Genomic DNA, 17,973 nt, shown 5'->3' with positions numbered 1-17,973 from the left:
CTCTGAGGATTTAGATACCATCTGTTCGGGTTTAACCCCAGGCAGCAACTAAGCCCCACCCAGCCGCTCGCTCACTCCCCTCACAGTGGGATGGGGGAGAGAATCAGAAGGGTCAAAGTGCAAAAACTCATGGGTGAGATAAAGACAGTTTAACAGGTAAAGCACAGCTGTGCACGCGAACAAAGCAAAACAAGGAATTCATTCACTACTCCCCATCGGCGGGCAGGTGTTCAGCCCTCCCCGGGAAAGCAGGGCTCCATCGCGTGTAATGGTTGCTTGGGGAGACAAACGCCATTGCTCTGAATGTTCCCCCCCTTCCTCCTTCTTCCCCCACCTCTATATGCTGAGTATGACATGCTATGGTATGGAATGTCCCTTTGGTCAGTTAGGGTCAGCTGTCCCAGCTCTGTCCCCGCCAGCCTCTTGTGCACCCCCACCCTGCTCACTGGTGCGGTGGCGTGAGAGGCAGAAAAGGCCTTGACTCCATGTAATCACGGCTCAGCAATAATGAAACATCCCTGGGCTATCAGTGGTTTTCAGCACAAATCCAAAACATAGCCCCATACTAGCTACCGTGAAGAAAATTTACTGTATTCCAGCCAAAACCAGGACACTATCCAATAGTAACAATATCGGCTTGAAAGAATGTGGCCTTTCGCACTGTTACGCCCACTTAAGCAAGTAAATGTTCAATGAGAATGATTCACTTGAAGAGAAAGTGAGTAGCTTTTCCTTAAGAATTACTTAGGAGATTATTTCAAATCCAGTATATTTAAACCTATTATACTTAACTATGTTTGCAGCAAGAACAGCTGAGAAGGAGTTTTGAGATTTTTTTTTCAACCTTGGATAGACCATTCTTGACAGTGCTGGCAGAATGGATGGTCCCTGGGTTTCTTGTACAAATTACCCGGCACTGGTGAGGCCGTACCGGCAGTACTGTGTCCAGTTCTAGGCTCCTCAGTACAAGAAATACAGGGACTTAACTGGAGGGAGTCCAGCACAGGGCCACAAAGATGATTAAGGGACTGGAGCATCTGTTGCGTGAGGAGAGGCTGAGACTCTAGCCTGGACAAGAGAAGGCTCAGGGATAATTTTATGTGCATAAATACCTAATGGGGGTGCAATGAAGAAGAGAAAGCCAGCCTCTCCTCTGTAGTGCCCACTGACAGGACAAGAGGCAACGGGCATGAATTAGAACACATAAAATTCCACTGGAACACAAGAAAACTTTTTTTTTTAATTGTGAGGGGTGTTGTACACCGGCAGAGGCTGTGGAGCCTCCATTTGTGGACATATTCAAAATTCGGCAGGACACTGTCCTAGACAACCTGCTCTAGCTGACCCTGCTTGGGCAGGTGGGTCGCACTCAATGATCTCAGGAGACTGTTCTGTGAATTCATTTGCAATTTCTCACCAAAATGTCCTGGCCTTGCTATGGTCAACTTCATCCATCATCTGAATTTAGCGCTGGACCATACAATTATTGCCATCAATTATCAGTTTTGCAATGCTTATTCTTCAGGTAGGCCACCTGGGAAATTAGTTCTTTAAATAAAGTGTTTTATCACTATGAATCACCAGCTTACTTACTTGCAGAAGTCCAGTAATGCAACATCCTTGATAAGCATTTGACCTATGTAAAAAATAGACCTTATTTTTGACTCTTCTATGCAAGCCAGCAGTAGATACAGTGTTTCTTGTAAAAAATCAAAATGGCGTTCCTGCCTGGCATGGTTCTGTGGGGGACGTGTGCCAGCATCAAGTGCTGGTAATCAAGAGAATAATCACCCTAGACAGTTTTAATTAGGAAGCAAAGGGGGTTTTTTTGAACAAAAGGACAGTTATCCTTGCCTGCTCTGTGACTACATTCTGCTTTTCTGTAGAACTGAGGTAAGAGAAGGAAACTAAAGTTATATCTAAGTGTTGTCCTGTTCGCTGTGATGCAGGAAAGCGCATGGTTGGCGTTAGCGTACTTTAACTTAGCTCCCTCACCGGTTTCATGATAACCTTTAACTGTGACAAGCCTAAGCATCTTCTTACCCGCAGGAGGCTGGAGGGGCCCCCTCGGGCGGGCCCGCTGCGGGTTCCCAGGCGCCGCCGGCGCCGGCCCCGGGAGAGCCGCGGAGCCGAAGGACCCTCCCCGCCCCCGGAGGGCGACGGCTGCCCGCGGTAGGATCCGACGGCCCGGAGGGCGCGGGCCCGCCCCGCAGGCGCCCGCGGGCAGCTCTAGCGGGGCCCTGCCGCCGCCACGGCTCGCCCCGCCCCGCCGCGCTCCTTCCGGTGCAGGCGGGGAAGATGGTGGGTACCGCTCGGTGCGCCGGGGGAAGGGCTGGGTATGGCGGGCCCAGAGGACCCGCGCCTTCGCCCTCGGGGCGGCGCGCAGGTGTCTCTCCAGCCGCGCAGCGCCGCTCGGCGGGCCGGGAGGTGGCGCGGGTTGGTGGCCGTGGCGGCCCCGGTGGCCACACTCCCCGCTCCGGTTCCAGAGCGGACCCAGGAGGGCGCCTGCGGCCTGCCCAGGCCGCGGGGCCTCGGGGTCTGCCGCCGGCCGGGGCCGGGCTGGGGGCCCTGAGGGGCGCGGCGTCCTCTGTGTCCGCCGTGAAGGGCTTCTTACGGACTTCCAGGTTATTTCTGGCGAATTCGTTATTTTTCTCAGCTTTATTGAAGGGTTTTGTTTGCAGCCTTTCCTTGGGAAGGGTTTAGCCAGGCTGAAAACTGACGATGTGGGGTACGAAATCTGCCCGTGTTCAGAACAGGCAAAGATGTCTGTTTTCAGACAGTCAGATACTGCTACTAGTGTTGACTTAAGTTACACCGAAGTACGAAAACCTTGAACTGATAATGCAACTGACGTTTTGTTGGTACTTTTTACAGGGGACACCACAAAAGGATGTTGTGATAAAACCTGACGCCCCAAACACGTTGCTTTCGGAGAAACATGCGGACTATATAGCTTCGTATGGAACAAAGAAAGATGATTATGTAGGTATTGATTTGTTTCCCTACAGCTGTGCTTTTACTAACAGAAATAATAACCCGTATTTACCTACTTAGAGTTAAGGGTTAGGTGCATGCTCATGAGCTAATTGTTTCTTGCCTTGCAATCCAAAGTATAACAGAAAGATGGCTTTGTTAATTTCCCTAGGTCTGTGATGAGTTTTGGCATGTATTATCTGAGTATAAATCTGAAGATCATCAGTTTAGCTCTAGAATTACTCTGAGACCTGGGAAATTAACTACTTGTTGCTTCCTTGTCCACCAGAATGCACAAGGAGTATAGCTGCATTGATGCGCTGCTCTTTTGGTGGGACAATGTACTGAATGTCACCAAAGCGCTGCTCTGTGCTTACTAGGTTTGATAAACACTTCAGCTAGCGTCAGTTTTATAGTCACAGGTTATCAGATGTAGCCCACAACAACAGGATTGCAGTTCCAGCAGGTAAAAAAGTTAGTAACTGCTTATGTCTGAAGAAAGAACAGTAGCAGTTATTTTTACTGTTCACGAAAGAACTCCTAAGTATTTGCTTATGGCTGCTGTTCTCGTGCTTAAGAAGTACTGCATGTAGAAAACAATGTTTATGGGTAGTGTAGGTGATGTAACCCATGTAAGAGAATTCAGTAGGAGATCTTACTTCTAGTGCAGCTTTAGATTGCGGCAGTTTTGGCACGGGAAATAAGTTTCATTAAATGTTAGACATGTTATTTTTAGACTAGTTGCAGTGGTAATTTTAGTGGTAGTTTGGATACCAAGATAATAACTGATGATCTGGAGTGAATTGGTGCTTAACTGCTTGTATGTGTTTCATTTGATATTGAGCTTGATACTCCTGAACTAGAAAATACAGGGGAGGAAGGGAACGTAGTATGTGTAGGTATATACAGATATAGGTATATGTGCACGTACCCGCGTGTATGCACATGCGTATACACACACACACGCATGGTGTACAGAATATTTGAGTGGCTGATATATAGTACATTGTTAGTGGGATGGAAGATGGTTGATATATTACAAACTGCTTGTAAATGTTAGCTAATGTATTTTAATTGCTCTGTGTTGATGATGTGCTTACCTGATTAAGAACTAAAATAACGCACTACTTAGGAATACTGTATGTCGGAGTATTTGAGGATGAGTGGCGTTTACTGGGGACTGACAGCAATGGATCTCATGGGGCAGCTGCACCGAATGAACAAAGAAGAAATTCTGGCATTCATCAAATCGTGTCAACATGAATGTGGTGGAATAAGTGCCAGCATAGGTCATGATCCTCATCTTCTGTATACACTCAGTGCTGTCCAGGTAAATGTAACAGGGTAATTTAAAAAAAAAAACCAAACATTCATAATCAATGATTTTGATGATTGCAGATTTACAAGCCAGGTACTGTTGAATGCCCATGGCAAAAACTATTTCAGTGTCTTATTAAACCCCCCAAAAAAATCTAATGGACAAAACTTCAGGATTTAGCTGTATTATTTCCTAAAAAATTATCAGATTTGGGAATGTTGTGCTTTTAATGATCAAATAATGGTGAACGCATTCTTGATAAATTTTGTAACAGTCATCTTGAAATACTTCTTAGCTACAGTTTTTACTGGAGCTTTTTGTAGATAATTTTGGATTTTTGTAAATTCTTCTTAGTGTTCAGTGAGGTGAAAGATGTATGTCCAGAATTAGAGTAAAGGTTTGGATTTTATTTTTAATATCTGTATTAATATATTATGATTACTATATATTATAACATATTAATAAATATGTAATATTTATACAAACTATATATTTATGTAATAGGTTTGTGTAGTGCATTTATGCTTTAGTATTCTACAAAAGAAACATTGTAGTAGCCAGTTCTTATTGCATTCCTCAAATCTGCTTTTTTGTGTATAACTTACAAGTGATACCAGTCTGTTGATAACTTTTTGGGTGTACTCTTCCCCTGAGAAAAAGTAATTCTCAACCTTATTTTTTTCACCATAACTATCTCCATTATAGATTTAATTTCTCACTACCTCTTGTGTCTCTTTATTTTTTTTTCTCTCTTCTCATGCAAACCATCGTGGAAAAAAATACTGAAAAGGCTCAAATACTTCTGAACAACTGCTTGATTTCTTGCATAATGTATCTCTAGTCCAACCTTCTGGAAGAAATATTTAAATGGTGTTACAAATAAATAAGATAGCATCCTGTTTTAGGGAGAAAGTATGTTGGATATAAGGTATTGGATTTGAAACCCTTAGGTAGGACAGAAGAATGCTGTTTTCTTGGGTCAGTGGTGAGTGTTGGCATGTATTTTCTGCTCTGAAGTTGGCATTAGTCACCACTTGAGCTCTAGAATTACTCTGAGTACTCTGAGAACCAGGAAACTAAAGGTTTTTTAGGCTATGATGTTTGAGCTTTTCCAGACTGTCCAATCAAACTCCTTTCACAAATCCTAATCCAGTATAAGGAGAAAGAGGTACACTTTGAGGTTGTTTACTTTTACATATTAGAGATGTTAGTTCTTAAATAAATGCTTGATGTTACTGGAATATATTTTCCTGTTAACTGAATGCAGCTTTAGGTGTATGAAGCGTATGAAGCAAGCATTAGCTGAAAATGCAAATTTTTGGGGGTAAACTTAATGTTTAATAAGCATGTCTTAATGAGCATGCATGTTCTTAGCGAACAAACACTGTTTAGTCCTATCTACATGTCCAGAATGTTTACAAGGTCATGTCACATCTTCTTTTGATCATAATTAATAGTAATGTGTTCAGATCTGCTTTTTGAAGAGCATGCTATGGTTATATATTTTTCTGTTGGAGTTATACATTCTTTTTTGCATTTCTGCAAGACTTAAATTTTGTCTAACAATTGAAAGATTCCAGCTAACGCTAGGTGTTCAAAGTCATAGCTGTTGGTATTTTTCAGGATTGGCACTATAATATTGCTTAATTTCAACTGTTCTATTATGCTATTTATAATTTCTTAATTACTCTCTTTACAGATTATGCAGGTTATGAGCAAAAACTCAGAGGCTCAGGAGCAGTAGTATTGTTTTCATGTGACATTGTGTCATCAGGTTTATTGGCTTAAATCAGTGCTAGCTCAGAAAACTTTGCATTCCCTGCTATGACCTTTATTTTTCTTCCAGAACATATTGACTATACAGGGTGTGTTTAATCACATTGTTCATACTTCTTCTTAAATTACTGCAGTTTGGTTCCACTCATTATATTTAAAAACTGGATGCAAATAAAAATCTTATAATTTGAAGCTAATCATTGCTGACAGGCTTGTGCTGTAAGTGGTGTTAGTAACCAGCTGCTTAACTTAACTACTCGCACATATCCAAGTAGCAGCAGTGCACAAACTACAAGTTTGTAAGTCTAGGATGTCATTTTCCCATTAAAAATTAACCACAATAAAATCTGTTTTACATGATGCTAACATGAAAACAAATAAACCTGATTATGCTTTTGAAAGGAGAGCTGAAAGTTGGAAAGTAACAAAGCGTGAAAGAGTTCAGCTGGAATTGCCTATATTTTGGTTTGAGAATTCCTTAAAGTTTTTAGATACAGATAGATGAACTGCAGTGAATGAAATTTTATTTTAATAAACCTTACCAAATAATATTCAGTCATTAAAGTCTTTTTTAAATCTAGGATTTATTTTTTCCAATGAATAAATTTTTAACATTTTTGCCTCTCTTTGATTGTTACTGTCTTTTTTTTTCCCCCCCCAGATTCTTATCTTATATGATAGTCTCCATGTTGTTGATGTAAATAAAATTGTTGAATATATACAAAGCTTGCAAAACGAAGATGGATCATTTGCTGGAGACAAATGGGGTAATTTTTAGATCTTTAAAATTCAGTGACTAGGTTGACCTGTGTAAGTCTGTGAAATTAAGTTTCCTTGGATGGTCTTTTTGCTTATGTATTGTATGTGAGCACTTTTATTTCCTGAGTTAGGAAAAAGGTTTTGTGCAGGACAGAGTTGTTTCATTTCTGTCATAAATATTCTAAGCTTCAGTTCCATTCTTGTATTAAAAATAGGTTGTTCAGCTCTTAATGAAGAAAATCTTTGGGTGTTTGTAACTTGGCCGTACTTTGATATACTAGATGTACTATTCCATAAATAATGTTTTATGCTTGCTAATTAATGGCAGTCAGTTATGATCTTTATCCATGTTGGCTGTGAAGGGATCTTTCACTATATGAGAATAACTGGGTTTGTACTCATGAACTTCTGTTAATACAATTTTGTTTCTGTACATAAATTCTTTATGAACAAAGATGGTATTTTTAAGCTGTAGCATAAATATTTAGTAATTCGAAAAATACTGGTGGAACACTTAAATTTTTATTAAAATGTATTACATATTGGTCATGATTGTTCTGGTAAAATTCAGCCTTTCAGATAATGGTAGTTAATGTATGCTGCTGTAAAGGTAGCTGTTATGCTGTGTGTTGAAGCCATAGAATCATAGGTTGGAAAAGACCTCTAGGATTATCCAGTCCAATTGTCAACCCAACACTACCATGTCTCATAAAATGATTCATAGTTTGCTGCATCCTTTTTGTTGAAGTATTGAAACAAACATACTGAATGCACAATGGATTTATGTTATTTCTGAAAGGCAGTTACAGCGCAACGGAAGGAGTGTGATACCTCATGTATTACGGAACAGCATGTGTTTGTTTTATATGCTTCACCTTGTGGATTTCTTAAGAAAAGTCTTAGCATCAGTTTGACCAAAAAAAACCCCAATGTTTGAGCAGGGTTCAATTTGACTTCAAGTATTAATTGCTCGGAGTTTGTGCTAGGAGAGTTATATTGGTATGGACTTGCCAAGCAATCATTCTGCTATAGGTGTATCTTCCAGGTATAAGTATGCAAAAGAAAACTTGCAACTTCATCAGTCTTCCTCTAAAATCAAAAAAAGCTTCTATTTCTGCCCAATTTAAGGCAGATGAAGAGTTGTCTCTGAGTATTTTTGAGTCTGCTGCTCTACAATTATCTAGTAGAGCACTACAGATAAACTCGTAAGATTATATAGTTGTTTGTTAATTGCCACTAGTTGGATTGATTTGGGTACATAACTATACACCAGCTCAAAATCAGTTGTTCACTTTTATGTGTGGCAAACATACGGATCACCTGATTTGAAACGTACCCTTTCTAAATTACTGAGGAAATAATCCGTGGGCTGGAAGAGGAAAGAGTACGGGGTCAGGTTTTGGCTAATTTTTGTTGTTCAACATAAAACCTAGTATTTTAATGTTTTGTACCATATTTTCAGTGGTGATTTAAATGCATTTTTGTTGTTGTTAGTAAAAATATTCTTATTTCATTCTGTACCCCCCACATTCTAGGAGAAATAGATACAAGGTTCTCCTTCTGTGCTGCAGCAACTCTTGCACTTCTGGTAAGTCCTAAATTATTACTTTCGCAAGTAGAGAATCTTCTCTTTGGTACTGCTGAAGTTTCTGGAGTAATGAGCTTGGTAGAATATAAAGTGCGTTAGCTGCTTTTCTGACTTGCAGGGAAAGCTGGATGCTATTGATGTGGGGAAAGCAGTAGAATTCGTTTTGTCCTGTATGAACTTTGATGGAGGATTTGGTTGTAGACCAGGTTCTGAATCACATGCAGGACAGGTGAGTTTTTCTTTATATGGAAGTGTTTTAAATTGCCAAGCATCACATACTGCCTATAAATGTTTCTTTACAACATCTCTCAGTGGTGTCAATTGATGTACCTTTCTTATTTCCCAAATGTCTGATTCTAGTACCGTAGTTAAAATAAGTGGTAAATGCATCTGAGATGATGAGTAGGAAAAAGAAAAAAAGTAACATAAGGGAAGAACTTTTAGGACTGTATTTCAGTCTTCACATAGTGATTTCAGGATAGTTAGCATGAGGATTTTTAGAGAATTTGAATGGGTATTAATGGAGACATTGGATAAGATCTGTCACTCTGTCTGCCACAAACCGTAATGAAACACAGAGGTCAATTGTATAATACATTTGATATTTATCAGCTGATGAACTCAAATAAAAAGGATGCGAACCTTCTCAAAGGGGAGGCTTGCTTAATTTTTTGAGGAAAGTCAGTTTTAAGACAAGATGCCTGAGTCAGGCATGGGAACGTTTATAATGTTTTGTTATAGGCACTAAAGAGTGTTTTACTAGTGACTAGTTGATTCTGAAAAATGCTCAGTAAAATCTAGTTTTGAAGGCAATGCAGTAGTATGACTGGAACAAATCAAGGGACCTCTCTGGGAAGAGAATCTCAATTACTTCTTTCAGCAGAAAATTTACATTAAAACTACCTTTCCTATTTTTATTTTTTTCATGGAAGGGATTCTTGCACTTAAGCTGAATTTATGAATAGAAATCAACTTTTAATAAAATATTTTAATGCTGTTGCAATCACCTCTGTATTTTGCATAATTGTGGTGAGCAATGCCATTGCCAGGATTCACTTCAGCACATGAAAATACTAGAGGTATGTTGTTGAGGAAAAAGTGTTGGTTTTTTTTTTTTCTCCCTTCCCCCTCTTTTTTTAAATCAGGAAAAAAAATTAGACCTGGTACATGTATCTTATCTTACGAGTTTTATCTACAGGAGCATTGCCCATATGGTCTAGATGGCTGGACCATGTCCTGCTGTTCAAGGAAGTCAGATTAAGTAGCTGAACCCACTCTGTAGCTGGCATTTCCTGGGAGGATTAGATCTGTTGTGCATGTTCACATACCTCTTAAAAGGCTGTAAAGGGCAACTCCTTTGCCTGCACAGTAGTTCAAAAGTTTTCTCGGAACATCCCATTTGTTTTGCGGTATTCTTGGAGAGGCACGTCCCTGTTGATGTGTACTTCTGTTGCCTATTGGGATTTTTGTTGTCCTTTTGGGGGTGTGTTTTATTAGGAAAAGGCAATTATGAGTAGGCTTCAGTTGATATTGTGGTTTCCTGCAGTTTGTGCTTGGCTACTGTGTTAGTGACTGTGTGAAACGTGACCGGAGTACACTGTTACACTGTGTTATTTCCCAGGAAGAAATAAACATGGATTAATCAATGCACACATATTACAAAGCACATTGAAAGTAAGCCTGACATGACTAGATGTATGTGGGGTTGCCGGGTTAGTGAAATGATCAGGCTTAACCTGTTTCTGCTAGGTCTTTGGTTTGGTCTCCACAAGCCTTACCCTAAGAGGCACATACAGGAACAAACCATAGGCTGGATGTGAAATTTTCATAAAGGCCAAATCCAGCCTGCAGAAATCAGTTTGAGTACTCTGACTTGAGAGCCTGATATTTTTGAAATAAAACTATATGGCTCTGCCTGTTCTTTTAGGATTTTTTTTCAAACCTTATGTTTGTGTCTTTTATATTAGTAAAATCGTACTGTTCTATAGTTACATATAGTTGCTTTTGAATAAAAGTACTGGTTAGACAATTACATACTTTTCTAATGGAAAAGTAAAACTCATTTGAAAGTAAACGCTGAAATGTGTGCTTATTTTGTATTGTGTTTGCATGACTATTCCTGCTTTGAGATCTTCCTGCATTTAGTCTGCTAAACTATGCTTAGTTTTTAAATACACAAAAAATTTATGTCTGTAATTTTAGATCTATTGTTGCACAGGATTTCTGGCTATAACAGATCAGCTGCATCAAATAAATGTTGACTTGCTGGGTTGGTGGCTTTGTGAACGTCAGTTGCCTTCTGGAGGTCTCAACGGACGACCAGAGAAGGTATTAGGTGGCTTCTTTTGTTTGTTCAAAACTCAATAGAGATTATTTTTTCTAAAGCTGAAGTACTTCTGAGAAATGTAATGACGTCTATGAAATATTTAGTAAACTGTTCAAAAGAAATCAGGCCATCTGTTTTTTCACTAATGCATATCATGCATCCTTAGCTATGCTTAGTTTGAGTCCTCACTTTAGGAAAGTACACATACTGAAGTGTGTCTTGCTGACCACTTGAACCAGTATCCTGTTAAATCAGGGCTTGAATATTTTTTGACGTTGGCCATGATTTCTTCTGTAGGATTTGTACAAACATCACTGTTTTGCTGGATGTAACTCCTGGTGTGATGTGGAACACTATTACACCCAGGAAACTCTGTAACCTAGAATAATCTCCACTGGCAAATAGATAACCAACCAACAGTTTTTAAAACAAAACAAAAAACCAAAACAACCCCCCTGAAAAACTAGTTGATACGAAATTCTTTGTGCTTACTCCTGAAAAAGGTGCTGTGTTTCTCTAGCCTCTCCCATGTAGGTGAAGGCTGTTTCAAAATCACATTCTTGTGGTTTTGTTTCTTGAAGGGAAGAGGTTTGAAAAAGACTTTCCCTTCTGGAGGCTGCATCCAGGAACCTTCTCCTTTACCCCAAAGAAACTCTTCAAGTGTTGTTTCTCTGCAACAGTATTATGACAGCACGCCTAGTAATTTTCGAAATCACCAATAACATTTGCTATGTTATGTTTAAAACAAAACCAAATAATAATCTGTTTCTCTGCTTGCCAGTTACCTGATGTATGTTACTCGTGGTGGGTGCTAGCGTCTTTGAAGATGATTGGTAGGTTACATTGGATTGACAGAGAGAAACTGCGCTGCTTTATTTTGGCTTGCCAGGATGAGGAGACTGGAGGATTTGCCGACAGACCAGGAGATATGGTAAATAATCCTTTACTAAATAAAAAATACTTAATTGAACATTTCAACTGAGGAAGTCAGTTTTATGAGTTGAGTTATGCTCAAATGAGGATCCAGGTGCAAGCATTTTGCAGAGCCTGGAATTTACTTTGAAGGAAAGAATAGGGTAGAGTTGTCTTTGAATTCCTGGGAAGCACATGCTTTATATTGCATTTCTGTAGTATTCCCCACAGAAGTCAGCCGCTAATCCTTAGAAATTCTGGTTTGGTTCCCATAACACATACCACATAAATTATTTCTCATGAGATCACTTGGAAGATCTCTGTAAAAATACTGTGTTTGGTGGTGGGTTTTTTGGCATCTGTGGGTTTTTTGGGGGTTGTTTTGTTTTGTAAAATTACATGCAAACTAGAGTTCAGCACAGGTTAAGTAGTCTTCAACTTTCTTTGTGGCTTTGCCTGATCTAAATGAGTCAAAAGTTTTTATTAAGAATCCTTATACGCTAACTTTTGCTCTGTGCCAGCCCAGCCACTGAGTAAATCCTCTCACTGACATTTGTCTAGCTTTTGTGATAACATTATGAAGAGGCTGGTAATATGGATTTTCTGCTTGTTTGAGAGAGCAATTATGGTTTAGCTGGTCTGGTATCTCTGGTTTCAGGTGGAAATAATTTTGATTCCCCAGGTAAAATGGCAAATAAAGTTTGTATCTTTCAAGGGTGCTGGACAGATAAAAATAAAAATATTCTGAGACCTCAGTGCAATTTCTGTACAACACTTGGCTGCCTATTTGTCAACGGTCAGGGGGAGGTCTTAGCTGCTTTTATTGCAGCTGACCATGTTTTCCCCTTTTCCACAAATGCATTAAAAAATGAAGTAGCTTTCTATTTCTCTGTAAGCTGATACATTATTCGCATTTGGAAGGGGGAGAAATATCTTTCCTCTGATCTGTCATTTGGGAAGTGTTTTGGTGTTCTTAAATGGGAAGGTTTTTGTATTTCAAAGGAGCTCACAGAAAGACTTCCCTTTTCAGAATTCTCCACGAAAAGACGAACACTTAGTTTTAATGCTTTTCTGCCTTTGAGGTTAAACTTGAGCTATTTCCATCTTGCTAGAAGAACAACTTTGCAGAGCCTTTCCTCTATATCTAATGCAGGCACCTTTGGGAGAGCTTTTACATATTATGTTAGTGGTCATTTTATATTATTTTTACCTGTCCCCCCTTATTGAAGTGAGCACTGCCATAGAAATGTTGATACCTACAGGTTTTTGCTTAGTTCCTGAAGAAACTCATTGATAATAGACCCTGGTTTTTTGGCTTTTTTTCTGTGAGTGTTTTCGTTTATTCATTTGGGATTTTTTGTTTTGGGTTTTTGGGGGGATGTGGGATTTTTGCTGTTTTTTTTGGGGGTGGTGGTGTCCTTAATTAGTTCTAGGTTCTAAGTCTTTTGATTTGACATTGTGATTGTATTTCAGGTTTTGAACTACTTGACAATAAGACAGCTCTGTCATCTTTTTTTTTTAAGTTCCAAGCAGCTAGTTCATGATAACTTAGTAGCTATGCTTCTTATCTCTTAGTGGTAAATTCAGCAGGTTTTTCCTTTTTTATTTGCTTTAAAGAAAATTGCAGAAGGGAGCAGACAACATAGCAGTAGAAATCTAGGAATCTGGGAATCTGGGTGTCCCTGAACATACAAACTGGTCATCAAGAGGTTGTATCTGTAACATCATTTGCACACTTCCCATTAGGGACTGTCTCCCCTTCTGGGCCTGTCCATCTGTACAAGGAAATTCTGTCTTGCCATTCCTAAAGTGTACTGTTTATTATTTTGTTATGTACTTATTTATTTTACCCCTCCTCTAATGGCCACCTACTCATTCTGGGAAGGAGCAAGTAAACATATGTCTGAGCTTTGACCACAACTGTAATGCAGTTGCCAAGTCGCTGAGGAGCAAGACTCACTATGCTAATGTAGTTTGAACCTTCTAGGCTGTGATCAATGTTGAAGATCCCATATATGGCGATATAACGGTAATTCAGCTTAGTTTACTGCAGTATAGAACCTTTGTGATAAGATCATAAGTTCCACTAATGCAAACAGGATGTACACTGCACCAGACAGCATGGATACTTTTGGGTAGGATTTTGTAGAATGGGTAGTTTACTCCACTGACAGGGTGCTGATGTCATGAGACTTTACAGTCTGTTGCAGTTATGTGGTGATACATGCTTCTAGGGAAGGGTCATACAGTGAAGGAATACTTGGATACCAAATAACTGCTCCTGTCTCTTCTGGGTCTTCCTTGTATTTTTTTCCTTCTGGTTTTCTAGCACAGTAGGCTGTTGATCTACTCTCAAGATTTTACATGACAGCTCTGTATTCGGAGACCATCAAAGGGCACTATAATGTTGCTGAAGAGCAAAAGGGGAATTTATGGAAGTGGTACTTGCAGATGATCAAATTTACTTTTTAAATTTTTATTACCTTTGCTTTTGCTACCCTCTGACGTAGTATGCTAGTGGAGTGAGTGCTTCCTGCCAGATTCAGAATTGAAAATTATCTTAGCAGCGGACAAACAACAGGCACCTCTGAGTAAACTGTAGCATTGTAAATGCAATGCTGTGGAAATTGTCTTGGTGTCAACATGTCAGCACAAATGAAAGTTTGTTCAGTTGTGTTGTCTTCTCCAGCCATGGAGATTTGCAGTTCTCTTGCTAGCAAACAAAAGCTTTATTCCATACAAATGAAAGGCTGATTGACTTTTGGAAATGGACACAAACTTTTTTCTTCTCCCAGGTGGATCCATTTCACACCTTATTTGGAATTGCTGGACTATCTTTATTAGGAGAAGAGCAAATTAAGGCCGTTAATCCTGTCTTCTGTATGCCAGAAGATGTCCTTCGAAGAATAAATGTACAGCCTGAGCTTGTGAGCTAAGCATCGTAGAGACAAAAGGTTGATATGCCCAGTTGCTTTGGTTTTACTGATTTAAGTTATGTCATCTCTGAAACTGTTAGCATACTCTTCTTTGAGATGTGTTTACATTATGAATGTGAAGCAATAGCTTTACTGCGGGTTTTGTCACTTCGTAAACTATCAGAACAGGCTGGTTCTAATAATCTCAGTGTAACAAGTTCTTTGGTTGTATATAAGAGACGTAGAAACATTTCTAATCTGTATCTAAGTATATGGGCCTTTGCATTTTTTTTTTTATATTTAAGTCAAAACAATAGTGTGAATGCTTAATTTTTGCATTTCCATGATATCAACCATGCTAGCATGTGTCTTTACACAAGTGTGTTTTGATGGTGGATCACACAAAGCACTTTAAAAAAAAAAATGAAAGAAAATATGAAAAACAAACCCCAAACAAAACCCTACTTAAGCCATGCACTTAATGCCACGCACTGGTGTATTTAATTCTTCCCGCTCATCTTTGCCATCACTTTTATACACTGAGAAGAAAGCTTTTTCTTCTAATAGTAATTGGTACCAGTGAAAACAAAAATTATGGTTCCATTAAGTATATAAATGTCTTCATTTATTGATAAGTCCCTTAGACAAAATTTCACTGATATTTGAAATGGAGCATACCTTTGAGTATGTATAGTGAAACTTGCTAACATTAAGCATTCAAGAGAAGGTCTCTATAGGACAGTGACTTGTAACTGAATATAGAGTTATGCTAAATTTGTTGCTGGGTTGAAATTCTGCTTTTGTAGTTTTTAAGATGATAATTGCCAACACTTGATTATGGTGTAATTGAGAATAAAACTAGCTATGGAAAATACTTGTTCTCTGAAGGATGAAGCCCTCTTTGTCTTCACAGAAGCCCTAAAATTGCCTCTTAATTCACATTCCACACACCCTGGCTGAGACTGACTGGTAATCCAGTTGAAATGTACATTAAAAGGTGATCATGAAGGGGAGGAAGTCTTTGATAATCTTTGTACTTATGTTTAAGGAAGGTCTAAAATTGTTTCAAACACAGTTTTAAAAGGCAGATGGTTAGTTTTATCCAGCCTGTTGGTGTTAGTAGAGAGTAAGAACTGGACAAAGTAACTTTTTGGTAGACCTTTACTTGTAGAGAATATCAGAGAGAATGTATATAAGAATGATCAAGTTTCTAGTGCATTTTTTTAAGCCTTCTCTACAGGCTTTTAGACCAGGTAAAAAGCCTACTCTTTTGAGTTGTCCACTTGCCTGATGAATTCTTTTGTCAAAGCCTGGAATTAATTTATTTTTCAAGGTTTGGAAGAAAAGTTACAGCAGGCTTTCTGTCGAGTATGAGGGAATGAGAGCACTGATCATGTTTGATCTTAACTGTAAAGTTTAACATAAAACTTTAAAATTTTTTTCTGATTCTTGGTTACCTTTGCAAGTGCCAGTTCCCTTCATCTAAGGAAATACTGTTCAGTACATAGGAATTTGCATTTTTCCTATGTTGTGTAGACAAAAAAGAATCCCCTTCAGAATTTCTAGTCTAGTATAGACAGAGACACCCTAAAAATTAATATGTGGATGATACTGCATGACAGGGTACAACATTTCACTGTCGGTTGAAATCCTTTTAATCTTATTGCAGTTTTTCTTGTAAGAAGGTCTTGTCAACTTCAATTCCTATGTTTGCTGTGATTTGTAAAGATCTTAAAAGGTTGTAAGTTAAAAAGGGGTGAGTATGTGCACAAACTAAAAACTTCTGAAGAATATTCTTCCATTCTTGACATAATTTTTTTAAAAATATTGTATTTGTAGAAAGAGTAATCAGTTTTTCTTCTGCAAACAAAATAACATTTTCTGTTAAATGTACTGTGAAAAAATTAGTCGCCCAGTGTGTCTGTGTCAAGACGTAGGTCACTTTGGTGCAGAATACATTGTTACTGTCTACCTCTATTTTGCTAAAAGTACTGATAAGGCTTTTTTCTGAGCTTACATAGACACTTTGCAGTAATTTATCTACTGTTCTCAGTCTTCAGTTACAGGTCCTTTATTAAAGGCTTTCAGAAATTTGTACTTCCATAACGTTTTTTTTTCCCATGGAAATCTTTATATGGAAAGATCCTGACATTATCTTAATACTTGATCTTAAGTACTGTAGTGTAGCAAACATTCCCAGCAATAAATTTTGCAAGATGCTGTATGAGAATTTGCGAAAGCATAATGAATAATTCAGGTATGTAAAATTGTGTGAAGAAAATAGGGGGGGGAATCAACAGCCATTATATTACCTTCTAAGAACATGGTCAAGTCCAGAGGTATGTGCTTTATTCCAAAGATGCATTCTTTCAGTTTTATTGAGACAACTTGGGTAGGTGAATTCAGCCTTATGATTTGTGACTGTAAGAAAGAAAAGAAGGTGGAAAATGGATGTTCCTTTTGTTTCTGCTTTTCTTGCCATACACTTGGATTTCTGTCAGAGAAGAGAAGGCCTAACACCAGCTTCAGGAGTCTGAATGCATAACGAAAGTTCAGTGTAGGACTTCAAATTCGGGACAGTGGCACTAACTGGAGTCGCACCTGCTGTCTTCCATCCTTTGCTCTCCAGCGAAACGGAAGTTTCTGATGCTCAGGCAAGCTGTCTGACTGGTGATGCTCGATGTGGTCAGTGCTGACAGAGCACATGCATGTTCTGAACCAGGAGGCTGGGGGTGCTGCCTTTCAGATGTCAGCTGAGGAGCTGCAACTGATAGAACTGCTATTGTGAAGCTGAACTACACCAAACTACAACTGTGCACAGAGTTGTGGCCTCGTCAAGGCTGGCTTCAGTTTGGAGTTTTTTTAATGCAGGTGTATTACGTTCCAGAGACAAAATGTTGTCTAGTTAAAATGCTAATTGAAACAGTTTAAGTGGGGTATATTACATGCTAATATACAAAGCAGTGTTAGTCTTCTAAAACATGCATGGAAGCACACATATTTAAGACAATTCTAGATGTGAACAAGCTTTATGGTTTTTATTGGGATGTTTTGGTATCTAAATTCTTGAATGGGGAAAAACATCTGTGAAGTTCCTGATAAAACAGTCTCTGAATGTTCAATGAGTGTGGGCCAAATTATGTTTAAATGCTTTACTCCTGTTTTAAAGAGCATAGGAGACTTCCTTTGCCTTCCTGCGTCACCCTGTCTGTAACTACATTTTTATAATGAAACATGTTGTGTGCCCAGCAACTCTTCATTGTTGTATCATTTACAGCTGTACTAGGAGCTGCAACTCTACAGTTGTTGTCTCCCTTTAACAGCAGGGCCCCATCCTGTTGCGGCGCTCGCCGCCATCTCCCCACGATGGCGGCCAGCGCTGAGCGGTGGCGCGGGGGGGGGGGGG

General features: G+C 39.1%; 1 protein-coding gene and 2 non-coding genes across 4 annotated transcripts; all 3 read left to right on the top strand.

Moving 5' to 3' along the window:
- Nucleotides 1-2,040: 2,040 nt before the first annotated feature.
- On the top strand, nucleotides 2,041-16,086 carry RABGGTB (Rab geranylgeranyltransferase subunit beta). Of its 2 annotated transcripts, none has more exons than XM_075097276.1 (9): nucleotides 2,041-2,301; nucleotides 2,875-2,982; nucleotides 4,106-4,303; nucleotides 6,729-6,834; nucleotides 8,362-8,414; nucleotides 8,533-8,643; nucleotides 10,617-10,742; nucleotides 11,522-11,671; nucleotides 14,448-16,086. In XM_075097276.1, the coding sequence occupies exons 1-9, from the start codon at nucleotides 2,299-2,301 to the stop codon at nucleotides 14,586-14,588; spliced, it is 996 nt and encodes a 331-aa protein (XP_074953377.1). In that variant the 5' UTR covers nucleotides 2,041-2,298; the 3' UTR covers nucleotides 14,589-16,086. The 2 variants fall into 2 exon arrangements, with proteins under 2 accessions (XP_074953377.1, XP_074953376.1); XM_075097275.1 differs by lacking the exon at nucleotides 2,041-2,301 and adding an exon at nucleotides 2,329-2,386.
- LOC142059455 (small nucleolar RNA SNORD45) lies at nucleotides 3,145-3,227 on the top strand. Its single transcript, XR_012661354.1, has one exon. It is a non-coding gene; the product is annotated as a small nucleolar RNA SNORD45 (small nucleolar RNA).
- On the top strand, nucleotides 5,269-5,353 carry LOC142059456 (small nucleolar RNA SNORD45). The gene has a single exon (XR_012661355.1). It is a non-coding gene; the product is annotated as a small nucleolar RNA SNORD45 (small nucleolar RNA).
- Nucleotides 16,087-17,973: the final 1,887 nt, after the last annotated feature.

The sequence above is a fragment of the Phalacrocorax aristotelis genome, chromosome 6 (genome assembly GCF_949628215.1).
Source record: "Phalacrocorax aristotelis chromosome 6, bGulAri2.1, whole genome shotgun sequence".
Classification (NCBI taxonomy): Eukaryota; Metazoa; Chordata; class Aves; order Suliformes; family Phalacrocoracidae; genus Phalacrocorax; species Phalacrocorax aristotelis.
The sequence above is the reverse complement of the archived record's forward strand: the minus strand, read 5'-3'. Positions and strand labels throughout refer to the sequence as shown.